Here is a 25,183-nt window from a genome sequence, read left to right on the forward strand (position 1 = left end):
CTTATTTCAAACCCTGTCACTGACTGATGGTCACTCCATTACAGAAAAGCTCTCGCCTGAGCCCTTCAGTAAGCAGGACAGGTCTAACTGTGATTTTTTCAGTAGGGAACCTCAGGTAGGCTCTGTAAGACCTGCCATGCAAGCAGTGCCCTGGATCATAATACCATCCTGGCAAGAGCAGGAAATCAGCTTCTACACAGCCCACTGGGCCACCACCCGCCAGCAGGGCAGGGCTGTCCTGTCTGCTAAGGCCCCACAATCATGAAGGTGAGGGTAGGAGGGTGGGGCACATGCTAGACAGCCAGAACAATGACCGACAGGTGGATGGGGCTGGGTATGGGATGAGTGGAGTGGCTGGTGAAGGAAGACTGGCAGATTCACTGGAAATTTAGAAAACAGTGAAGTTTGAGAAGCTGAGAGACACAGCAGGTGCAGAATCGCTAAAACACTACAAAAGGGCTACACTCCCCAGTACCATCTTCACTCTGGATAATGCAGAAAATGAGAGACATGATAAAAATTTCATAAATGGAGCTGTCCCTTAGGTCTATATTTTTATTTAATTACAACGTTCAAGAAAATGTATTTGTATATAAAACTTTCACCCTCAAAATCCTAATTCATCCCAAAATATATTTGCTACGAATATAGTTTATACTAATAATCTTTATACTGTCTACAACTCATTTTTTTAAAGTAAGCTTATATACCATTAAAATGAAATTACATAATTACAAAAATACTGATAACTGGGAAGGCAAAACGGAAATTACAGAGATTTCTTTGAAAAAGCAGAACATATTCACTGGCAGCCCTTGGACTCCCAGCCTGCTACTTTTTCAGTACTAAAAAACAAACAATCTAAGCAAAAATCACCAGTGACCCACAGCAGCTTCCAGCCAGCCACGAGTATGTCTGTTGGACTAGCAGGGAAGAAACATGAGCCAAAAACACTGCCGTTTGGGAACTAACTCCTTTAAAACCTAGCAAACGAAAAGGATCTACTGAGTACCAGCTCAGAAGGTCTAACACCAAGAAGAATAAGTACCTGAAACTGACTGTGTACATCTTACCCCCATCCTCCAATCGCCCGGAGTTCTCAGACTCCAAGAGGTCTCCAGGCAGATCTGAAAGCAAACGCCGCTGTATCAGACCGCTTGGGGTCTGTCCATTTGCTCCAGACAGGCTCAGTAAACATCGTCTAGAGTTTCTGTAAACTACAGAAACAGCCAATCAAAGTGATGGATTGCCTGGACACGGTCCCCCCACCACCCAGGGAACTGTCACCAGAGTCCCAGTGGTACGAGGCCCAGGGCAGTGAGAGAACTGGTCCAAAGCCACACTGCGAGGAACTGCAGAGTCCCAGCCAGCGGCCAGCCGCCAAGTCACAAGCCTTCCCACCATATTATAAGTGATATACAGCACTTGGTATTATTTATAAAAATGAATTACTACACCCACCCATATTCTTATAAACACATAAAACTTTTTGCTCCAGCAATGACAATGCTGGGAACCAACCTATCCATCTGTCTATTCATCCACTTTCCTGTTAATGACCAAAGGCCTATGCACGAGAATGTTCATTTCAGCTCTATTCATAATTAGAAAGAACTGCAAATGACAGAGCTGTCCATCAAAAGAGGGCTGAGTAAAATCAATCATGGCACCTCCATGCAATGAAACACCATGAAGCTGCAGAGGACATCACAAAAATACACATAAAAAGCAAGCTTTAAAATGAAATTATATAATCACAAAAATATGGTTAACTGGGAAGGCAAAACAGAAACTATGATACACAAGATACTGTCCACAGTGCTCATCCCTGGAGAGCGAGACTGGAGTTGGAAACGGAGAAGAAAGTGAATCTCATCATTTACCAAATACTTTTTTTGCAGCATTTGTTTCACTTTTTGTTGTTTTTTTTTTAACTATGAACGTCACTTTTGTAATTAAACTAGGTTCTCCTTTTTTGGTATCCTGGTTGGACACAGGTGATGGTACTAAGTCACAGCAAACTTACTCCTGACTGAATCCTGTTTGTAGTTCTAGGGTCTGCAAATTGTCATGCCTTGACTGAATGAACCAACTTCTTTGGAAAGAGACGAGTAGGGGTGAAGTGGGAAGAAAATTTCCACATGAACATCTTTGGGGAAAATGCTAGCCTCTAATATATTCACGTTCCTGGAGACCCTTTTCTCCATAAAAGGAAGTAGCTCTTGACAACTGGTATAGATTCACAACCAAATTTATCTCACCTACTGATGCTTAAGCAGCCCTGGTGCCGTGGGCACCATTCCCACCTGGCCAGGCCAGTGGGGCCAGATAGGAACGTGGCTGCAGAGCCAGGCTCAAGGCTCTTCCACTCATCCTGGCCACAAAGTCAGCAACTGTGCATATCCATGAAAGTACCACTAACTAAGAAGAGGCAGAACATGTGGTCCATAAGATGAAATATACCTACTAATGGAAGACAGCTCATTTAGGAACGAAGAGTACAGTTTTCTCTTCTGACTGGAATCACAACAATCTAAGCATCTCAGGATCTATCAGTGTCTAGATAAAGATAAGACCTTGGTTATACAGATATGGTATCTAACCACATTTTATAACCTTAAAAAAAAGGCTTTTTAGTGGTAATCAAAATTTAATGAAACATTAAACCTAAAATATAAACTATAACTTAGAAAAACGTTTTCAGATTTGAGTTAGATTGGCTGAACCTCTTCAAGCCATCTCTGGTCCGGCTGCATGGGGAGGGTGGGGATGAGCCCTCGCTGTCACTCACTCAGCAGATGCTCCCTGAGAACCTCATTGGTGCCAGGAACAAAGGTGCTGGGATTTGGGTCTGGAATAAAACCCCTTGACTTCATGGAACTTTATTCAAGTAGGGAAGACAGACAAAAAGCAAAATTCAGAGACTGTCAGGTGGTGGAAGGCAAAGGAAATATGTTCAGCAAAAGGCTGCTGGCTAAGAGGGTCCTCGAAGGCAGCAAAGGATGCCATGGGCTGAAAGTGATGCTCGCTCCCAGGCGGCAGAAGGTGAGGACCAGCTGAGTCAGGAGGCTCTCACGACAACACCGGCAAGGAAGGCAAAGCCCAGGCCCAGGTCCCGCAGCAGAGACAGGCAGGCACTGTCCAACTCCGGTACACAGGCTGAGGTGGCGTGAAACTCGAAAGAGGAGTGAAATTCCAACGGGGGACGGCTCTGCCACTCTGAGGTGGGAATTTGGAGGTATCATGTCTGGAGGGGAGGATCAGATGCTGACTTTAGACCTGGTGAGTTGGCAGTATTTTTAATCACCCACATGGAGGTGCCACGTTGCAGCTGGAAACAGGAGTCTGAGGTTTGAGGAAGAGTTTGGATGGGAATGTAAACTTGGGAGCAATCAGCACAGGGACAAGGTGGAAAGCTGAGGGAATGGCCATAGTTGGCCAGGGCGGGGGCGCAGAGAGGAGAAAGAAAGCACTAAGCCCCAGTGACTGGAAAAACAGGAAGAGACAACAAGGAAGGCTGAGAAGGAACCGCCAGTAAAGAGGGAGGGAACCCAGATGGAGCCGTAGAAAGGAGAGCAGTGAGTGACGGGTGGCCTTTGCTGCTACAAGTCCAGCAAGCGGAAGACGGAGAACCCCGCTGGCTTTAGCCGCATAGATGCCACTCTGATGGGAACAAGAGAAACTGAATAGCACATGGAGACAAATTCTGGGCTGATGGAGCATTTTTGAAAAGGTTTAAAAAGGAGCATTAGGAAATCAAGGAAAATGATCATCCTCATCTGGAAACAGTAATTTTAACCACTGCCTTAATTTGTGAGGGAAAAGAAGGCAGAGCCTTGACCTAAGGCAGTAAGGAAGACCCAGCCTCAATTCTGCCTTTGGGAATCCTTATCCCAAGTCCTCTGTCAGCCCAAAGATGGCAGAGCACAGGTCCCCTCTCACCGAACACCTGGGGAGTGAGTTTCCAGTTGACCCTGTCTCTCCTGCGGCTACTCCCTCTGGGCTTCCAGAATTTTCCTTCTTCAGGACTGTGTGCTGTGATCCCAGCAAACTACTTCTGGAGGTCGAGGTCACTGAGACACTAACAATGGTGTCCGAGGTCTTTTTCTCTGAAGCTTTCAAGGGGCACTCTCCTCAGCTCTGCCACTCCACTAGGAGAGGACAAAGTACTCTGGGTGTGACTCCCAGGCCTCAGATTTACTCAATGTGATCAGTCTAGCTCCTGATGGATGCATTTGTTAAGGGCAGCTGCCTCTTCCTGCTCCTGAATGGCCATGGGACTTGGGGCTGGGAAACCCGTGTTGGGGAGCTGGGTTCTGAACCTGGCTCTGCCAAGGCAAGGGTGACCATCCCCCTAGAAGAGGACCTGGAACTTCTACAGAAACAAGGCCATGGCCCTCGTACTCGCCTGCCTGGGATATGCTGGGCTCCGTTCCTGGAGGTGTGGACAGAGCAGTGAATAAGAGACCCTGTCCCTGTCCAGGGGGAGGTGGGTAAGTTCTAGAGATAAAAACAGAGAAACATGTTACCAAACAAGATAATCTTGGGAGACACTGAACAACATGGAGACATAGCAAGTGCTGTGTTAGAGGGAGGCTGGCTGGGGGCACTGCCTTCTTCAAAGAAGCCCTGGAAGGCCTCAGAGGAAGATGTTTGAACTGAAACCCAAATGATGACAAAGTGGCAGTGAAGAAAAGGTCTCAGGGAAGAACCCTCAGTGTGGAGACACCACAGGGGAAATGCACAGAGGTGGACGTGAGCAGGCAAACATGAGGGACCAAGTAGGCCAGGGTAGGTAGAGCACAGTGACGATTCCCACAAGGGAAGGGATGGAGAACGGGACCGTGCACCCCTCAGGGGAGAGCTTGGATTTAATTCCAGGTGCGATGGGAGAACAGTGGGATTCAACTGACTCCAGAAATCGCACAAGAGTTGCTGGGCTGTGGATGATGCAAGGCAGGGCAAGGTGAGCAGGAGACGGGCTGCTGTGTCGTCCCAGGCTGGGACTGGAGATAGCACAGCAGAGCGGGCAGGAAGCACTGGCTATGAGACCCGCTGGAGACAGAGAGTTGACTGGATCTGTAGCTGTGTCCAAAGGGAGAATCAAGGATACATTCCTCTTCACTGGCCAGAGCGACTGAGCAGATGAGGATCCCTTTCAGTTAGGCAAGGAGGTCTTGGTGGAATATACTTCGATCGGATTTTCTTTGTGTTAAATTTCACATGGCAACTAGAGACCCAAGTGAAGGTGGAGGGCACCTCTCAGCAGTGACTTGTCCTGGTTATAGATCCGAATCAAGAGCAGAGGGATGGCATCTGATGGCATGGGGCCAGAAGCGGTCACTCTGAAAGAAGACCGCTAGAGTGGGGGTGGCTGAGGACAGAGGCTTGCAGGCCTCCAAACACCCAGCACCCCAGCAGAGCTGGAGACAGCAAAGGGATGAAGGAGCAGAGATGAAGAGATCAGTAGCTGGGGTCAAAAACACTTAGAGAAGCAAGTGTCTAGGAATCAAGGCTGTGTCAGATGTTGCTGAGATGCCACCAAAGATACCACCCAAAACTGGCCACTGGTCCTGACCAGAGGCAGGCCATAAGGCCCCTTGATGAGACCCATTTTGGGCAGCTGGTGGAACGGAGTGCCAACTAGGGTGGGCAGGGGTGAAACCAGGAGATGAGAAGCAGAGATGCGGAGTCCAGCAGCTGGTCCTGAGACGCCTGCAGAAAAGCAGCAGAAAATGAAGCAGCGGCTGGAGAGGAATGCGGCTATGGGAGGGCTTTACTTAGATGAGACATGTCAAGGCATGGCTGCATGCAAGCAGGAAGGATTCTGAAATGAGGATGAAACTGACCATGGAGGAAGGAAAAGACAATGACTGCCGGCTCAATGTCCCAGAGAAGATAAAGGGGGCAGCTGAGAACGGAGTGATGTGTTGCCCTGTTTGGGTGGGAAGGCAGGCAGGTGGGTGCTGATAGGGAATGGATTAAACAGGTGGTAGACACAGCAGGTGGCTCTCATTGATAGCAGGTCCTGCCTACTAAGCCCAAGGCCAGGGTACCAGGTGAGAAGTTAGAAGGGGGAAGAGAAGGTGTAAGTAGTTGTCTTTTTCGTGGAAGTAGTGAATGAATTGGGAGTAGGAAAATGTCTTGGGAGAAAAAGAAATCAAGGAACAGAGAGAAGAGATTTACCCTTTTCTTATTGATTTGTAAGAGCTCTTTATTTAGGATACTGCAAATACAAATATTGCTAATATTCCTTTGCAGCTTATCAACAGTTTAACATTTGATTTATAGCATTAATTTTCTTCATGGTCAAATCCAGCAATCTTCCACTATGATTTTACCTATTGCTTTAATAGTTAAGGTGTCATTCCTTAATCTGAAGACTAATTAATTATTCAACTGTGTATTTTTCTACTCCTAAGGTCTGATTTTTAGTTAACAGACTAATCAACCTAGAAATATTTCAGGGTATGTGTGTTAGCTTGCTACGGCTGCCATAACAAAATGCCATGAACTAGGTGAGCTAAACAAAAGAAACTTGTCTCACAGGTCTGATCCTCCTGAGGGCTGGAAGGAGAACCCATTTCAGGCCTCTCCTGGAGGTTCTGTGGGTTGCTGGCATCTTTGTCGTTCCTGGGTTTATAGAAGCATCACTGTAATTTCCACCTATCTCTTTATGTGATATTCTTGTCCTGTGTCTATTTGTGTCCAAATTTCCCCTTGGAAAAGGACACCAGTCATATTGGATAAGGGGCCCACCTGCTCCAGTATGACCTCATCTTGAATCACATCTGCAACATTATTTCCACATAAAGTTACATCCCGAGGAACTGGGGCTATAGGACTTCAACATACAAATTTTGAGGGGGACATAATTCAACCCAGAACAGCGTGCAGTAAGGCCCTAATTCAACTGCTCATCCAAACAGTGGAGAGCTGCTGAAGCACATTAAGTAATGATTCAGAAGATTCTAACCTTGTATGTGTTTGAATCTCTGACTACATGCTTCAGTGCACAGAACTTCCACTCTCCATTCAACTCCAACCATGCGGTTTTCCTGGCAGTACACCTTTATAGCATTAAAGCCACTCTTTTGAAGAAGGTAATCTGTCACCATGAAAAGACCAAATCCAAATGGCCTCTTCTATGTCCCCATTAAACCGAACATCTCCGCAGGACTGGACCATGTTGACGACCCTCGCTGGACGCCCAGCCCCGCAGGCCCCACTCAGGCTGTTCTAACCTCCTCATCTCAGGCTTCCAGGTACTGTCCCTACTTGGAAGGGCCCTGATCTATTCTGGAAATTTAAGGTAGAATTTTAGATTTCAAATTTTCCAAAACATAGACGAACACAATGTGCATTTCTAGTTCCAAATCAGGGTTCTGACTGACTCAGTGTCTGAGACCGTGTAAAACCAAGTAAACAAAAACTCCATCTATAAAAGTAAGTGGAATACCATCTACAATAAGAGAACGTGAGAGCACACACTGCTAATGTTCCAGATACACACTAAGTACCTGAGACCTGGCGGGCTGGGCAGCAAGTTCCCAGGTTCCCAACAGGCCCACGGTTATGGCAGGAGTGAATCTGGTTCTCTTGGTCTCTATGGCATAAAAATTGTCCACCTGTAGGAGCAACTTCGGTTTCTGTAGAAGCGACTTGCCCTTTATTAGATGACCTCCAAATTACACCAAAGAGGGTGGATACAGAATAAGAGATGAAGGCCTTTTGTGGACTTGGGTCACTGACCTGACTGCTAAAAGAACAATGCTTTTGAGGGAGATGGCCATATAGCGTCACCAGAGACATGCCACATGCACCAGGTATGTGTCCAGAATCCAGGTGATTGTAGAGTGGGAGGAGAGGGATTCTGAGACTTCTGCTGCTTGCTAACAACCAAGCCATCCACGAAAATACCTGAAAATCTCAAAGGCATGAGATTGGTCAAAGCTGACAACACGCCAACTTTGTTGAGACTGCAGATTTTTCTATCAAAATGTTTTTCTCTTACCCATCACCTCCATGTTATTTGCCTCATCCTTTGGCTTACTGCACACCAGGTTTAGTCTGACTCAGAATTATCAGCATGGAGATAATTCACTCTTGATCCTCGAACGGTGCAGTCTTCTTCAGATCCCGGCCCTCAACAAGACAATTCACTGTAGTCAGAATTCACAGTCATAAAGCTGTTCCTAGTTATGCTCTTCCTACCTACTGGAATCTTATTGGAATAAAATTAAGAATTTTTGTTCCCTCTCATGTAACTGGTTACAAAGGAGGTGAGCAACCGCTGAGCACAATATACGAGGGCTCACCTCACACTCCCCCTCACTGGCCTCTGTGCCCATCTTCAGCTGGCCCTGGTAGGATGGGAAGCAAGGCATCCTCTTGCGCATGGGCACTGCCTTCCTCGGCACCATCAGCCCTAGGCCATAGGCCCTTGCGCACGCTCCGAGGGAGGACTGGGCGGTGGGGAAGCAGGAGGTGGCCGCAGCAGGAAGAGTCTGCGCTGTAGCACCGCCCATGAAGCCGGGAACAGCCACAGCATACACAAGGGCTTGCACAAGAGGAGTACAACTAAGCCCCCTAAGCCTCCAGATGCTACTGCACTAAAAGCTGTTTGTCTCAGCCAGCCCCACTCGCTGCAACTGGGGCAGCCGAGAGAGTGGGGGACTCGGGAAGAGATTTTGGGTCTGACATCTTCATCTCAGAGGAAATAGCGTACACATGCAGGTATGTGTACACACAGGCAGCTCAGGCTCTGCACAACTGCCTGCATGTATTCCAAGCCACAAGTCCTCCCCAGGCAGGAAGAGCCCTCGCAGCCCTCTGAGTTCTCCCACACTCCTCCCCTTGGAAATTGCCAGAGACCACTCCAGCCACTGGCCTCCCCAGGCTGGTGAAATGATGCATGGGGAGGGGACAAGTTTTTCTTCCACACACTTCACCACTGTTTACAGGTCCATGACTAGCTACCCCTGCCATTCCCCAGGTGGCTGCATAAAGAATCTTCCCAAGTAAATTTGGTAGATCAAAGAGGGACCTCTAAATCGCAGGCTAGCCGGGGCACGCAATGATAACAAGATCTTCCTCTTGAACTGTGAGTGAGTACAGACGCCAATATAAATCTGGCTAGAAGTGCATCATGTGGTTGTCACTGTGCTTGAGACCATGAGTCTTTATTTCCTTGTGTTCTGTCTCCTCGGGCATCTTTCGGTATGCTGAGGCTCCAGGGCTGACGGCTCAGGAATCCCCCACCCTTCGATGATGTTTATACCCAAGGAAGCCGAGCATGGAAGAGACAACCCCCTTCGCACAGTGTGTTCTGCCAACAGAATCAGGAGTATTCCATGGCTTTTGGAAAGAAGGAAGGAAGCAGCAGCATGTCCCTGGCTTCTCCTGAAGCGTGGGGAATGCCTGGGGATGCTGAGGGCACTGCGGAGTCCCAGGGAGGCGGCTCTGCTTGTGTCTCTTGCGGCCAGCAGCACCAGCTCAGAGCGTGCCTTGATCCCAGGGGTTGTGAAAAACCAGAGACTGATCAGTTGATGCCAATAAATGTTCTCCTGCCTTCAGGTGGCTGCTGCCGACCCTCACAGAGTCCCAGGCAAGGGCACCCCTGCAGAGTTTGCCATGGTCTGGCCTTAAAAGGCATGGTTTCGGTTAATAGGGAGAATTACTGTGGTACGCCCTGGTCAGTTCTGTTTTCTGTGAGGTTTCTCCTCTAAAAAGAGCACACTGTGACATCGCTGCATGTGAAAAGGTGTACTTTTGAGTCTAAGCAGGGGTTTTTCTTTGTTTAGCATTTTATTTTGAAGTAATTGTTTAGCATTTTATAGAAAATGTGCAAAAATCCAAAACTCTCTGTATATATTCTTCATCTCAGTCTCTAAATATTAACATTCACTTTCTCAAATTCCCATTCTCTTTGTCTGCCTATCTAGGAGTGGGTTGCAGACATCTAGTCCCTTTAATGCTAGATAACTCAGTGTGTATCTCCTAAACAACACTCTCATAACTACAGTACAGGATGAAAATCAGGAAATCAACACTGATATACCACCATTAGCTAATTTACAGACCTCACCCAAATTCAGCCAGTGCTTGACTCCTGTCCATTTTAGGAAAAGGAAAAAAAGCAACGGTTTTCTTGGTTCAAGATTCAGTCCAGGATCAAAGCTGCGTGACTGCTTTGGCTCTTTAGTTCCTCAGATCTGTGTTTTGTTTCTGGCTTTTGTTTCTGTAGGGGTCTTCTATGACCTCCAAACCCCTGAGGAGTCCAGGCCATTCTGGAGAATGTCCTTTGGTCCTGGCTCAGTTGACGTCCCTTTGAGATTAGCTGTGGTTATGGTTTGGGGCAGAAGCACCGAAAAAGTGATGCTGTGTCCCCCGGATGCCTCAGCTCAGGAGGCACACAATGCTGCCCTGTCCCTTTTTTGGTGACATCAGTGTGGCTCACCTGGGAAGGGTGTCTGCCAGGTGTTTCCACACATATAAGTCATTATTTTCCCCTGGCCATTCATGCTGGTTCCTGTGTCTTTATGCCATCTTCCCTTCACTCTTTAAGCATCTCCAGGCAGCCCTGACTCCTTTTATTGAAGAATGAGATCTAGAAACGACCTGATCATTAGGTTGAATATGTATTTAAACACGGAGAAAACACAGAACTCAAGTTGTCTTATAGACCATGAAGACAACGAGAAAGGGAGAAATTACCGCATCTTACCCATTTTCCTCAGACGCCCTCCGTTGTCCAACCTCACTCCACTGCCCTAGTTTAGACTGCGCATTGGCACCTCCTGCACCTGCACCCCAACCAGCCATCCCACACCTCCTTCACACTGCAGTCCATCCTTCACACTGCAGCAGACAAAGCAATGTGCAAAGCTGCTTTCCCCTCCCTGCCAGAGACCTCCTTTGCCCTGGAGACCAATCTCTTGCCGAGACACCTAAGGCCCTGCCTTCCTAGGCTCCGCCTCCTCTTTGCTATCTCAGCCACCACCCAGGGTGCCTGTGCCTTCCTCAACTATCCTCACTCCCTCTTTCTGGAACACTGTATGCCTTCCAAGACAGTTAAGGATTCCTCACCCTTCGGCCCCAGTGATAGCTCTCCCCACAACGTGAAGTGTCCCAGCAGTGTGCTGGAATCCATCTGTGATAATGCGCCTCTGTGAGCTGATCGACACTGATCTCTCTCACTTGGTTATGGACGCCCCGAGGGCAATGCTGTGTCCGCCCTGTCAGCCTCAGACCCCAGCACTCAGGCAGTACCTGCATGTAGAAACTGCCTGAAATCTGTCAGTGAATGGGCACAAGACAGGAACAGAGGACAGCAGGGGTGTTATTTACTGGCTGTGTCCTGGTGGGGTAAGTTGGATCCCTGAGGAGATGGGTGACAGCTGAGTACACAGTGTGAGATCTGTGGGCACGTGAGACATTTAGACAAGCAGACCCAAGGCCCTTGCTTGCTATCGGTCACTCTGATCCTCCATCCCAGGGCAATCCTGTGGACTTGAGACCGTATCAGGAGGCAGGTGGCAGTGAGCTGTGCTGCACAGCTAAAAAAGGCAGGGTGTGGAGCTACTGGAACAACACACACCAGAGATCTCTAAGCCCACGAGGTCAGTGACTCCATGTGGTGACTATGCAGTAACCTTCTATGCAAATGCCATCAGACTCTCTTCTTCCTCCGTCCCCGTCACTGCAGGGCCACACAGGCCTGACTTGTCATACAATCACTACACACCAGAAATAGCCACAGCAAAGCCAGAGGGCTTGCTAAGGTGTCTGCAGTAATCTGAAGACAGAAATCCTGGAGTACATGCAAACAGCTACTGACCACCTGGGACAGAGAGTTCCACCCCTGCTGGGGAGGGCAGGCTTCCAAAGCCACCGTGTGCTACCACGCGGCGCCTCTGGGCCACTCTCTCATTAGGGAGAACGCAGAGGTGGAGAAAGGTTCGGGGAAGGGCTCAGGGCTTGGAAGTCCTGAAATTCACTCTATCCTGGATGTGGTAATCAACATAAGTAGGTCTTTACAGATGGATATAGCAATACATGTCCTGAGCTATAAAACGTTCATAATCTTTTACTAGGAATCTGACTTCTCCGGTCTACCCTGCGGAAAGCATTCAAAATGTGGCAATGGCTACACTGCAGGCGCCCAGTGAGGCATCTGGCCTCTGCCAAGTAGGTAAATAATGGCACAAATCGGCACTCATCAACAGAGCTATCAGTTCTCATGAGTGTTTTTTAGGAAGACCATGTTAAGAAACAGAAAATACTTATGAGATGTTAAACACCTAAAAACATATCTAACGTTATATCTACCTTTACTGAAACCTGGTAAAATACCGAGGGCCAGGAACTAGACCAAACTCTGGGGAGACAGAAAGAGCTGACTGTCTTTTAATACGGTTCCAATACTGTGTTTGTTCCAGTTCAACGGTCAGAGTCAAAAGGGCAGTCACACTTCTGCTCCAAGGTTAAATGAAGAAGAAAGCAACGTTGCTTCCCACTTCCTCGAGTGTCTGTGGCGTTCCCGCTGCTCCTGGCACGGCAGCACGTCCTCTCACAACCTTCCAGGATTCCACAAAGAGACCAGGGACTGTGTGAGCAGAAACACTACCCGTGAACAGCGCAGGAATGTGCGCTGGTACATGGTGTTCCCATTTAAATATTTTCGGGGATTTCCTCATCTAAATAAATCTGAAGATGCCAGAGTTCTATAAATAGGGCTAGAAACTACTGCCCTGATTCAAGAGGATCTCGGTTTGTAACATGACAGCAAAGAAACTATTTTAGGGCAAAGTGAAAGATAAACCATGTTAGTCATTAGAATCTGTTTCTCTCAGGGACCAAAAAATAAAAATCACCAGCAGAGGGTATGTTCTTATAAACCTTCCCACACAGGGACTACGCCTGTCCTCTTTCCTAGAAGTGTGCAGACTTGGCACCAACAGTGGAGGGAGGATGTCTACCAAATTCTCTTGTGAATTTTTTGGATTTTCAAAACACTCTCACTTGGTTTCCTCCACTCATTCTTTTCTTTTTTCTTTTTACAGTTTTATTATTCAAAAAACTACTTTTCCTTCAGCAAATTAAGAGCCTGAAGTGAGAGCCTAAGGGAAGAAAAACAGAAAAGACAGGGAGGAAAAGAGAAGGCAATCGTCCAGGCTTTGCTGGCTGTAAAGATGGCCCATCTCATCCTGGGTCTCAACCAAGACCCAGAGGCCTAACACTTCTCGACTGTGTAAACTCCTGGAACACTTTATCCCAAGCTGGGAGGACCTGCCACATGTGCCTATTGCAGAGGAAACAAAAGTCCCTCCGTGGCTGGTCACAGGCATAAATAAAGCACCAATGTCCATGTTCAGTGGCCGTAACAGGCTTCTCCACCGGGTGAACCATGGATTCCTACTCAAACCTAAACACAAGCCAGCAGGCTGCTTGCCCGCAGGCAGAGGCTGTCAGGTAGGTTAGTCGGGGAAAGTGCCTTGTCTAGTACGTCCCCTTTCCCTGATGAAATTTCAAGTCAAAGCAGTAGCAAGAATTAGCACATTAGTTTGCCAAGGAAAATTATTTCCTGTTGCTAGCAAAATAGGTGGTCTCTGTAAAGCGCTGGTGGCCACTAATAACTGATGTCTGTGCACCGCCCTTGCCTTTGAGGCTACGGGAAAGGAGCCTCACCTAGACGGTCACATGTAGGCAAGGTACAGACTTAGATTTTCGGCAAAATTATGATTCGTCCTGTGAAAGACATAGGTCATCTCAGTGCTCATGTTTCCAATGCTCTTGACGGCTACAGATAGCAAGATGTATTTGATAAAAGGTCTGTTTGAGGCCCCTCAAATTTAGAGGTTTATATTTTAAAAGATATTTGTAGTCCGGAGAAACACCAGTGGTTGGGATTTCAAGGGCGACTCCTGCACCAATCTCCTGTCTCATATTTAGCCAAACAAGCGGCCTGCTCCAGGCCACGCTGCCCCGCTGCAATTGCATCAGTTGCTCAGATGCAAACACGGGAACAGGCCGGTTCTGGGATTTTTCTCAGGCTGCAGGGGCCGTGGTCCCTAGAGAGCTGTGAGAGACCTCGGCTTTAGCACAGCCACCACAGAAATCTGAAAAAGTGAGGACGGCATTCACCATTTTAAAAATAATCATGGGGAATGTAGTGCTCTTTCCCAAAGTGGGTTTTGTGTGAAGTTTACAGGTACTGTCTAAAACTGCTCCTGTGATCATAAACGTTTCAGATGCTCTAGCTTAGCTTGAGTGAATAGGTAGGTTCTCTTTTCTGTAAGATCTTTCGGGTCCTCTAAAACCAAACAGGAAATGTAGAATGGCCAAGAAAACAAAGAGGAGGCAAAATTTCTCATACTTGCTGAACCTACATGGCTTTTTCCCCCTTGCAACAGCTCAGGTAACTGGCATTCTAGAAAATGAGAGGTAAAAAGCATGGAGAGACCTGTCACCTCAGCAACGCCAGAGGAAGACTGAAACCAAGAAAGCCACCAGGCCTACTCAAACTATGCAGAGCTGAGGAAGCCTAGCCAAGCCCCCCTCGGGAAAAAACATGTCCTAGTCACCCCGCCTTTAAAGCCTTAGCTCAAATGCAAGGCCCACAGCTGCCGGGGCCCCCCGAACCTGCTAACGCTCAAGGCTGGATGTGGGGCTGCTCCCAGGTCGTCCTGAGTCCTCACCCATCTCCCACGCTGAGCTAAGCAGCTGTACAATAACGTGTATGCACACATCTCTGTCTCCGGCTGGCCCGAGTCCTGGAAGGCAGATGGCACAGCACTCATCTCCGTCTTGAGCCTGCCCAGGGCAGCGCCTCACCTAGAGGAGGACCCTGAGGTTGTCACATCCATCCTTCAGTGGTGGTCATGCCAGAGAGCAAAAATGATGTGCAGAAACGCACTGGGATCCACTACATGTGTGGGTTTTGCTCGCCGGTTCAGGGGTTCACACAGCCCCTCCTAAGTAATTGAATGCCACGTGAGTGTTCACGTAGGCATGCTGAAATGCATGTCTCTCATTTGGGGCACTGCTGTGGCACACTGAGAAGACAGTGAGCTTGAAGCTCAGGTCCTGAGTCTAAACCCACTTTTTGTGATGTATCTGTCAATGACCCTGGAAGATGACTTTATCCTCCCTGGGCCTCAGGTTCCCTAAAAGAGCACCGTCTTGTGGTGAGGATGAAGGCAGTGATCACACGGCAAGGGTAGGTGGGGCACAGTAGCGGTGCCACATTCATGCAGTAAAAGGGCGTGGGGGCCAGCTGTGGTGCTGTGTTCACGTGGGAAGTGGGGGTTGCAGCCATCATGCTGCGTCCACGGGGGAAGTGGGGGGCACAGCCGTGGTGCTGCATTCACGCAGGAAGGGAGGTAGGGCACAGCCACTGAGCTGTGTCCATGCAGGAAGTGGGATGGGGGGACTGTCATGCCGCGTTCATGCGACAAGTGTGGGGCAGCCATGGTACAGCTCTGACTATTCCAAGTTCCAAGACACAGAGATGTCAGCAGGGCCCGCCTCCTCAGAGCAGGAAGTGGTTTCCAGGGATGCCGCTGCGCATCAGCGCTGGAGGAGGAGGGTTCTACCCCAGCACCTTCTGAGCACCGTCGGCAGGAGCTTCCCCTCCACACCGTGGCACAGAGGGGAAATAGTTACAGGTAGGAGGCTCCCACTGGGAGATGGGAGCCACGCCATAGCAGAAGAAAAGGAGTTAAGAGGTGTAGGTGTGAGAGGGGCCGAGGACAGGGGATTTTTAACTTGAAAACCCCGGTGAGCTGAAGTGTGCCTCATGCTGACTCTCACATGGGTGAAGCCACGAGGGACTATCCTGGGACGGCATCATCTTATCCATCCCGCCAGGGCCAGGGCCCGGGGGCTGCAGACCCAGCTCACCGCAGCCAGTGCCCATCAGGGCCCCCAGCACTCAAGGTAAACTGCAGTTAGGCTCAGGCCCCAAAGTCTTCTGATCTCCAAAGGCACCAGAAAAGGTGACACGGGCAGACTGTGGAGGTGCTGAGAATAACGGAGCTTGCTAGCAGGTGGAAGGGGCCAAGGGATGAACGAAGTGTATCCTTAGCAAGCCCACGAGCAAACTGCTGGCGCCAGGCCTAGCCGCAGACACCCATTTGCAGGAGGCAGCATCCTCTCGAGGCAACACATTCTGTGAAACCACCTGAACTTGGGGGCCCAGACTAGTTTTTCTCATCAAAGATGGTCTTAACACACCTCATGCGGTTAAAGCCCCAGGAGACCTAATTTTGATCATTAGTAAATAATTGTACGCACAAACCCCTATCCAAAGTGATTACTGCGGTTCCAGAAAATTAATTTTTAAAATTAAGCACAGGGAGAAGAGCTGATTGGAGCTAAGACAAGATTTATGTCCTATTAATAACAAGGTTAAACTATGTGACTAATTGTGTTTGAATAACAAATGGAAAAATGTGCTCTGATAACTCATTATGTAGCTGCACAAGAATCCTTATTGGCTGAAAGAAAATGCAGCCTGTGAAAGCCCCCTCAAAGTGCCCACTGAGCTTAAGTTCATAAATAAACAAGTTCCCAATAGCTCTACTGTACTTTTTCTTCACCGGCGCTCCTCTCTGGGGTGCCCCTGGGGACCCCCCACCCTCTCTCTCAGCACCTCTGCACGCTGACTGTAGGAGTCAGTTCTCTGTCTGCTCACGGTTTCTGCTTCTTCAACATGTGAATGTGTTCTTGGCATTATACAGCACAACCAACTCACTGGGACCTGTGGGGTCAGCGCGCCCCACATGTCGCCTCGGTTGCCCTTGTCACCGCTTCATGTTTCTGCATACCTGGCTTACCCACCCATACATGGAACAGCAGCTTCTGGTGTCCAGCCCAACTCTGGTCTCACCAGCAGCAGCTGTGGAGAGAGGACGAGTCCCGTAACACAGGACGAGGCTGCGGTGGCTGCTGTCTCCTGCCCTAGACTTCCTGTTCTGCAAAAGCGACTGTCCTTACAATAGAGGCCAGATGGGTTTGGTTTTGTTTCTTGTAGCCAAAGGCATCCTGAAGAGCAGGTGAAGCACAGGGTTCCAGGCTTGCCTGGAGAAGGACTCCCCACATCTCAGCAGCTGGTGTTACTACTCTCATTACCTGTGATGCTGTGGAGCTGGACCCTGGCCTCATGCCTGGGCCCCTTGTCCTTCTCAAAGACCAAGCCCTTGGCAGTCCCAGAATGGGGCATGGCAGGAGAGGCAGCTTCCTGGCAGTGGACATGCTATCCTAAAAAGCCCCTGGGCCTCCTTCTCAGAGAGGTCTTCCTCTCCCGATGGTTGTTACCCAGGATGTGCTAAGCTACCATCAGAGAACTGAGGCTCCCTGGTAAGTGAAATAAAGGTCTCCCAATACCTCCAAGGAACAAAAGGCTATTCAGAAATGAGTGCTAAGTTCCTCCACTGCTTGCACAAATGCATCTCCTTTCAGCAGCAAATGCCAGTGTGTGCTGCATTTGGGGGCGATGCTTCAGCCTCAGGCAGGAAGCTGGACAGACTCAGAGTGTCTTCTCCAAACTCAGCAGGGGGCTGCCCCTGGAGGTCTGTAAGGGGCAGGAAGAAGACTAAGGCTCTGGGCTCATCTAGATTGAGCACATTTCCTGCCTGTACCTCTAGTTGGTTGTGTGATTCCAGCTGAAGTATTTCTTTTTTTTTTTGAGATGGAGTTTCGCTCTTGTTACCCAGGCTGGAGTGCAATGGCGCGATCTCGGCTCACCGCAACCTCCGCCTCCTGGGTTCAGGCAATTCTCCTGCCTCAGCCTCCTGAGTAGCTGGGATTACAGGCATGCGCCACCGTGCCCAGCTAATTTTTTGTATTTTTAGTAGAGACGGGGTTTCACCATGTTGACCAGGATGGTCTTGATCTGTTGACCTCGTGATCCACCCGCCTCGGCCTCCCAAAGTGCTGGGATTACAGGCTTGAGCCACCGCGCCGGCCTCCAGCTGAAGTATTTCATCTTGCAGAGCTTCAGGGCCTTGGCTTCAGCATTTGAAAATAGCCTCTCTTTTGCAGCATGTGGAAGTGCTCTGAAAATTAAATGTGCAGTAATACACCAACCAATAGATGCTTAAAAGCAGGAAAATTAGGATCTCCCTGATAGAATCTCTTAGAAGCCAAATGTGAGTCTTGGTTCAGCATCACCTGATTCATCTGAAGCCTCTTCCTTGTCCATCTGGAATGCGGAGAAGCTATTCCTTATGCTTTCTGGTGATGCTCTTATGGACACATGAGCTAGACTTTCAAGGAATCTGCTTCAACCTTTACCAGTTTTGCAAATTATCTTCCATAACATACATTCACTTGTTGATTTGTTATATTTTCAGTTATCCCCTTACTTAAAACATTTATTCCAAAGGCCTACTCTCGGTCCCTGCTCCTTGGGTATAGATGACGGGGAAGAGGGCCCAGTGTGAGTCCTCAGAGCTGACGTGGAGATACAGCCAGCACAGCCTGGGAAGGGTGAGGCCACCCCTGCTGCAGAGTGAGATGCTGCTGGGACATTCCAGTGACAGGAGGTGAGACCCCAGGCAGCCTCCACCCCAGGGATGCTGACAGGTGAAGTTTCCTTCCCCAACAAGGAGTAGGTTGCACCTCCCTGCACCACTCTGGCCCTTGTTCCAGCCTCTGGACCCAGAGAACTGGAGGCGTCCCTCCCGCATGTGTGCTGTAGGGAAGAGCTACAAGTGGCCCAAATGAGCCTCAATCACTTTCCATTTTCTCTTTTGCCTCCTGCCACAGCCTCTCACCATCAGGTCCCTCTACTTGGGATGAGCTCCACATGACTAGGGTCCTTCTCAGAGGGACAGTGGCATCCAAGACAGAACACAACAAAGCCACTAGCTTCTAGAAAACCTGCTTCTGTCAGAGCATAATGGTCAAGCCAGCCACATGTGAAAGGCCACACTGGACTTCTGACTGGAGCCACGCGTCTAACTGAGCCAGTCCTTCTAGTTGGTGGCACTTTTGTAGCTGCAGGTGCAGACTTATTTTGAAAGCCTATTGAATGTAATCCTTTTTAAATTCAGGCCATCCTCCCAGCTTGCTGAACCTTTAGTAGACACCAGATCCAGTGCCCATCAGGGCGTGCCCCTGGCGTGCCAGGTGCAGGGAGACAACGCAGACACCACAGGGGTCACCTCGCAGGACCCCACAGCCGAAGCCAGCAGGCTAGGACCTGCCTGCCAGGGTGTCTGCTTTGACCCCCACAGTGTTTACAGAACACTGAAATGTGCAAAATTTGGAGGGTTCAGGTTTTCAGTGGCAATTCTGATTTCTCTCAATGTATCCACAGTCCTGGTGACGCTGGTCCCATGTTCCTGCTGGCCATGCTCGGCTGGTGGGCAGTGGCTGTGGACACAGGGCTCCGCCTGCCCAGTATGGGCGCCGACACTCTACTTACAGCCTGACTTCTGACGTCGCTGAGCTGAGACCCTCCTCACACAGCAGACAGCCAGGATCAGGATGCAGGAACCAAGAAGGCCTTTGGGACAGGGCGTCACACCCACCAGCCTGAAACATCAACTGTACTTACACACAAAGCTCCCTTGCTTCTCAGAGACTTCCAAACCTCACCCAGCACCCTCAGGAGGAAAATGGTACCCCACTCACCTTTCTCTCTTCTCCCATGACCTTAAAGAGGTACAGCAGAGGGAGACAGTTGCCAGGCCATGGCAGGGGTACCAGCCTGCCTGCTGGGATCCTCTGCAGTGTGTGTGTGTGTGTGTGTGTGTGTGTGTGTGTGTGTGTGTGTGTGTGTTGGGGGTGGGGGGCAGCTCTGGTATTTACCTGGGATTGTCTGGTACCTGGCCCAAGCCCCAGGGTCTCGGAGCATCTCCTCCTGTGATGCTCTTCCCTCCCGACACCTGAGACCAGCTCCAGGCAGAATGCATGGTGCTTCCGCAACTCTGAAGGCCCCTGCGTGTCAAGACACAAAGGAGGAACACCATGGCCTGCATCCCCCAGGGCACTGAGAGCAAAGGGAGCCTCACACCTCACCACGGAGGCCCAGTGACAACAACTAGACCGTGGGCCCAGCCTCTCCAACCGGGGCTCACAAGTCTTTGCTATAAACAATCACCCTTACCTTCAACAGCCTGTCTTTCCAAATGAGTTACAAAGCAGTTAAAAATGCCCTGTTGATTCTGACCACAAATACCCAGTTTCCTGAACACTGACTAATTTAATTTCCCCGCCTTCTGGAGGAAAGATATTAAGCACTCAGAAAGAAATTCTTTGGTATTTGTATTTTTGGTAAGTCAATGAGGAGATATTATTAAACTTAAATAAATCAAATCACTGATTAAATTAATTGCCATTTAGTAAATGATGGAATGATCTCCACAGAAGCTGTACCTTCTGACAAAAGTCACTCACCGGTGACAAGGAGGACTGCTGTCACCTCTAACAGACCCTACAGAAAACCACTCTTGACGGTTCCTCTAAGCATTCTCCCGGAGCAGAGGAGGACATCTGCTCTAACATCAGCTTTTGCCTTCCACGAGAGAACAGGTCTGTGTGCTCTCACTTTGCTGGTGAAGTCACAGAGTACAACCTCAGGTAAACGCAAGATCAGCAGACGCTGGCTTAAGTATTAACAAACAAGCCAAAATGTTGCTGTTCTAAAATTTATCAATGACAAAAAAAAAAACAGAAAGCCCACGCTAGACAGACAGCTCCAAAACATCTCAGACTATTCATGAGCACCCAAACACCAGCAAGGCCCCGTGAGCCACTGGCAGAGGTCGCTGCAGGGGAGTGTGGAGAAGCCTGGGTTTACCAGCTCCAGATGCCCATGTTTCCAAGGAGGGTCTGACCTGCCTGCCTGTGGAACCCACAGCATGCTGGGCAAATTGCTCTCAGGACTCCCCCTGGCCAAATGCTGAGCAGCTGTGGTTGGGGGGTAGCAACAAGCCTCGGCAGGACCAGGGAGGTGACATCAGCACTGCATTACTCCTGTAGAAGCACCTGGGCAGGACCCCAGACCCAGGAGAGGAAGCAGAGCCTGGGCGGGGTGAGGAGCTCAAATCCAGGGCAGGAGAAGGATGTCCAGGCAGGAAGGAATGAGTGGGCTGTGGGATGGCAGGTAACGGGATAATGAGGCGATTGGAGACGTCCTCATTCATGTCCTGGCATGTGGATCTCCAATCAGCAGTAGCCCCTTTATGTGGTGTAAGTCTTTCCCAGCTGGAGGACCACAGGTGTCTGAAACTCAGCTATTCCCACCAACCAAGATGACTCAGGCAAGCCCTGTGGGTACCCTTAGCAAACTCGGCACAGCACTCAGGAAGAATCTGGCCAATGCAGGGTCACAAAGCCAGGGCGCAGTCATCATGGAAGAACTTGGCGAGCCTGCCCGGGGCTGCTGCATGCTCGGGGATCTCCGGCGAGAGGATGCAGGTAGCTGGGGAAGACCTCCCTCGCCTTCTAGAGAGAATCATGGCTGCTTTCTCTTGGCACACGCCTGTCACATCCTAGACCACCAACTACTCCAACCTGCTTCCTCTCAGACAGCTCTTTACTCTGTCACCATCGTGCTAAGCTCTCGAGAGCAAAGGCCACTTTGTGGCCAACCTCTCAGTCTCAGGGTCTGGCGAAAGACCTGGCCCGTTGTAGGGGCTCATGGTGAGCGAAGGGAGCGAGCTCAGAGTGAGTTGGCATTGGAGGAATCTCATGTGCTGCTGAATGGGAGCCTGAGGGATCTTCTCTACCCATGACTGCTCCCATGCAGAATTTTCTCTCCCTTCCTTCCTTTCGTGAAGTCCCATGGCCCACAGACTTTGCAGGGCACTGAGCCCTGTATGTTACATGTCTAGAAAGGATCCACACCAGAGCTGCAGGTGGAACAGAGACCATGAGGGCCCACAGACACTGCAGTGAGACCACTGCCGCCCTCCTGCCCCATCCCAGCATGCGAGCCAGGGGAGGGGTGGTCACCATGCTGTGAGAAACTCCAGGTTCACGTCATGGCAGTCACTTGCCCTCAGACCTGGGGTCTCTGGACATCAGGATGTGATCTCTCCTACTGCATTATGGAGCAACCAAGGAGTCTCTCGAAAAGAAGAGAGGCAGAAGAAAGGTATGAATGCCCGTGTGAGAACTTCAGAAGGCTTTGTCTACAAAGCTTGGGCAAGAATGATTTTTCCTTTCGCATGGATGTTTAAATATCTCTATTTTTCCTCCAATGTTTCCTCCTCTTCATGAATCTGCTATTTAATACTGAACATAACGACATGAATGAGGAAGTTTCCAATCGCCTCACCATCCCCGTTACCTCCCATAGATTTCGTTATGCTTTCGTCTTTTTCTGTTACCTGAGTTCTTCCCCGTGAGTGATGCCACGTTATGTATCAGGTCCACTTTGTCTGTTTTTCTACTATTTCAGAACCCTTGACTGGACCCTGGCCTCAGCGTTACTTCCTCTGACTTGAATGAAGGGAAGAAGAACATCAGATTTCTCTTTGCCTCAAGCAAGGGGCAAGGAATGGAGCCAAAGCTCTCTGCCCAGCACCATCCGCCACTGTGATCCTAGAGGCAAGGCCCTGGGAGATGGCTGGAGGCTGTCCTGCACTTGCTACCCACTCCGCTGGGAAAATACACTTTTCATGAGATCAGAAATCAGCACCAAGCATAGATAAAGAAATGTCTCTTCAAGCAAGGTGGGAAAAAAAAAAAAAAAAAAAGAACAGAGAACAAGGACTTTCTACAAGTAGTTCTGAGTGAGAAACATCCTACCTGCTCATTTCTGTGGGCTTGAGGACACGGGTGACACAGACACCAATGCCACGTTCTTATGGGGAACTAGCTCCATTCCCAAGAAAAACACCAGCAGGCAAAATTCCCGTTTCCTGTTCTGCTTACAAATTTGGACAATCCCTGGGGGTGGAGGCCAGTTTTCTTGCCAAAGGCTGAGAGAGCGAGATAATATTTTCATGGTCTTATTTTAGAATGGGTAGCTCTGTAAACAACCTCAGTGACAAAACCCACAGACAGCTTGTCTGGATCCAAGGTCACCGGCGAGGTAGACATCCCAGATGCACTTTAGACATGTGACAAAGTGCACAAGGCCAGCCAGCGCTGGCTCCCAGACGAGGGACACTTACCTCACCTTCTAAGTTTTGACAGTGCCATAATGCAGCCTGCTCCGGGGTCCTGAGGTCAGAACGGGAGCCACGCCTGGGAGCCAGTGGGGACTGGAAGCAAGGTCTATCTCTCAAGAGGGCAGAGCTTGCATGGCATAGGACAGGCAGATTTGCAGAGAAAGGGATGGATGGCCTGTCTTGCTTGAGAACAGCAAAGGTGGGAAAGTGGAAGCAAGGAAGGAGAAGAAGAGATGATTCAAGTAGAAAGGCCAGGTAACTTGTAAACAATGTGCGTTTAGCAGAAGGAAAGCCAAGGTCCCGGGAAGCCGATCAGTACAATGGCTGCAATCACAGGCTTTGGTTCTGAGGCCGGGTCACACTCAGCCACGCTCTCAGCTCAGTGGCTTACAGGGGCCTCTCCTCCCTCAATGGTGGAACAGTGGGAACATGCGTACTTAATTTATACAGGATGGCATGAGGAGTAAATGAACATATAAACAAAAAAGTAAACTTATCCAGCACTTAAACAAGGCCTGGCACACAGAAATCCCTCACTCCGTAAACATCAGATGTTGAGGTTGTTCTGATGATCACCTCCACCCCTCAGGGCTCTTCCTCCAGAGCCTGCAGCCCATCCCGCTTGAGGCCAACTGGTGAGGAGGAGCTTTCTCTGCCAGCTTCTCTGCTAAGCTGACATGCTGGCTGTTTGTCCTTGGACATGTTACTGAAACTCTCTGTGCCTCCATCTCCTCACATGGGGACAATGGCTGTGTTGTATCTACTTCATGGATCTACTTTAAATAGAAACTACAAGTTCGGAAAGGAGGTACTGCCCTGAGGGGCCGGTGCAAACTCTTCTGCTTTCAGTAGAACATATTCAAAGTCGGGACTACAACACAGAAACCCTTCAACTCCCGTGTACCGAAGTCGAGGTGCCCGGGTGAGCCCAGAGTTCTCACACCTATTATTGAGCCACTGGTGAAACTTTTTCAAAGAACTAAGATTCATCTTTCAGCACCAAATCATTGTTATTATTTGCCATTTTTTATGAGACTTTTTCTAAGATATACAGATACATGGAGTTTTGGTCAATAAATGTAAAAGCCTCTGTGTTAGGCTGGTTGTTGCGTTGCTACAAAGAAATACTGGAGACTGGGTAATGTATAATGAAAAGAGGTTTAAGTGGTCTGCACAAGAAGCATGGTGTGCACATGTGCTCGGCTTCTGGCCAGGACTCAGCGCTTACAGTCATGCCGGAAGGCAAAGCAAGAACCGGAGTCTCGCATGGTGGGAGTGGGAGGAAGAGGAGGAGGTGCCACACACTTCTAAACCACCAGATCTCGTGGGAACTCACTATCGTGAGGACAGCACCGAGCCATAAGGGATCCACCCCCGAAATCCAATCACCTCCCACCAGGCGCCACCTCCAACACCGGGGATTACAATTCCACGTGACATTTGGAGGAAACAACATCCAAACTGAATCAGCCTCATAGGACAACAAGCACCATGACGAAAAGAAAAGAACCAGAAGAGAAAATCCCAAGACTTCCCGCCCATCTTCCCAAAGTAACCATCTGGCACATCCCTGAAGCCTGGACTCCAGCCAGGGGCACACTCACCTGCTTTGCAGTGGCCTGGCTCGGAGGTAAAGAACCCGGTGTGAGCACAGGGGGGCTCCCAGGGCCGCAAAGTTCGGGAAAAGGATTGGGGATGGCCGGCAGAGACGAGGTTCTAAACTGCTGGTCTTCCTCCTGAAGGCGCCTGGAAGGCAGGGATAAGTGCTTGTTAAAAGCTGCCATTCCCCACATGACCCAGCCTTACCACTGTGGTGATACACCCAGAAAGTGGGACACAGAGCTTCTAGGAGTCACTGGCATGCCCACATTCATGGTGGCATCCTTCACAACAGCCAAAAAGTAGAGGCAACCCAAAGGTCTGCAGACAGACATCAATGGATGAACAAAATGTAGCATTATCCATACCATGGAACACTACTCAGCCATGGAAAAGGAAGGGCATTCTGACACAGGCTATAACATGAATGAACCCTGAAGACATCACGCAGAGTG

General features: G+C 49.4%; 1 protein-coding gene across 9 annotated transcripts in view; it reads right to left on the reverse strand.

Annotated features, from left to right (window-relative positions):
• The window catches only part of GRB10 (growth factor receptor bound protein 10), a 212,968-nt gene that overhangs the window by 61,718 nt on the left and 126,067 nt on the right, over positions 1-25,183 (reverse strand). For all 9 annotated transcript variants that reach the window (XM_009002182.4, XM_054237096.2, XM_009002177.4 and 6 more), the window contains one exon: positions 24,734-24,875. In XM_009002182.4, the coding sequence (XP_009000430.1) occupies positions 24,734-24,875 (142 nt within the window). The remainder of the gene's footprint in view (positions 1-24,733; positions 24,876-25,183) is intronic.

The sequence above is a fragment of the Callithrix jacchus genome, chromosome 11 (assembly GCF_049354715.1).
Source record: "Callithrix jacchus isolate 240 chromosome 11, calJac240_pri, whole genome shotgun sequence".
Lineage (NCBI taxonomy): Eukaryota > Metazoa > Chordata > Mammalia > Primates > Cebidae > Callithrix > Callithrix jacchus.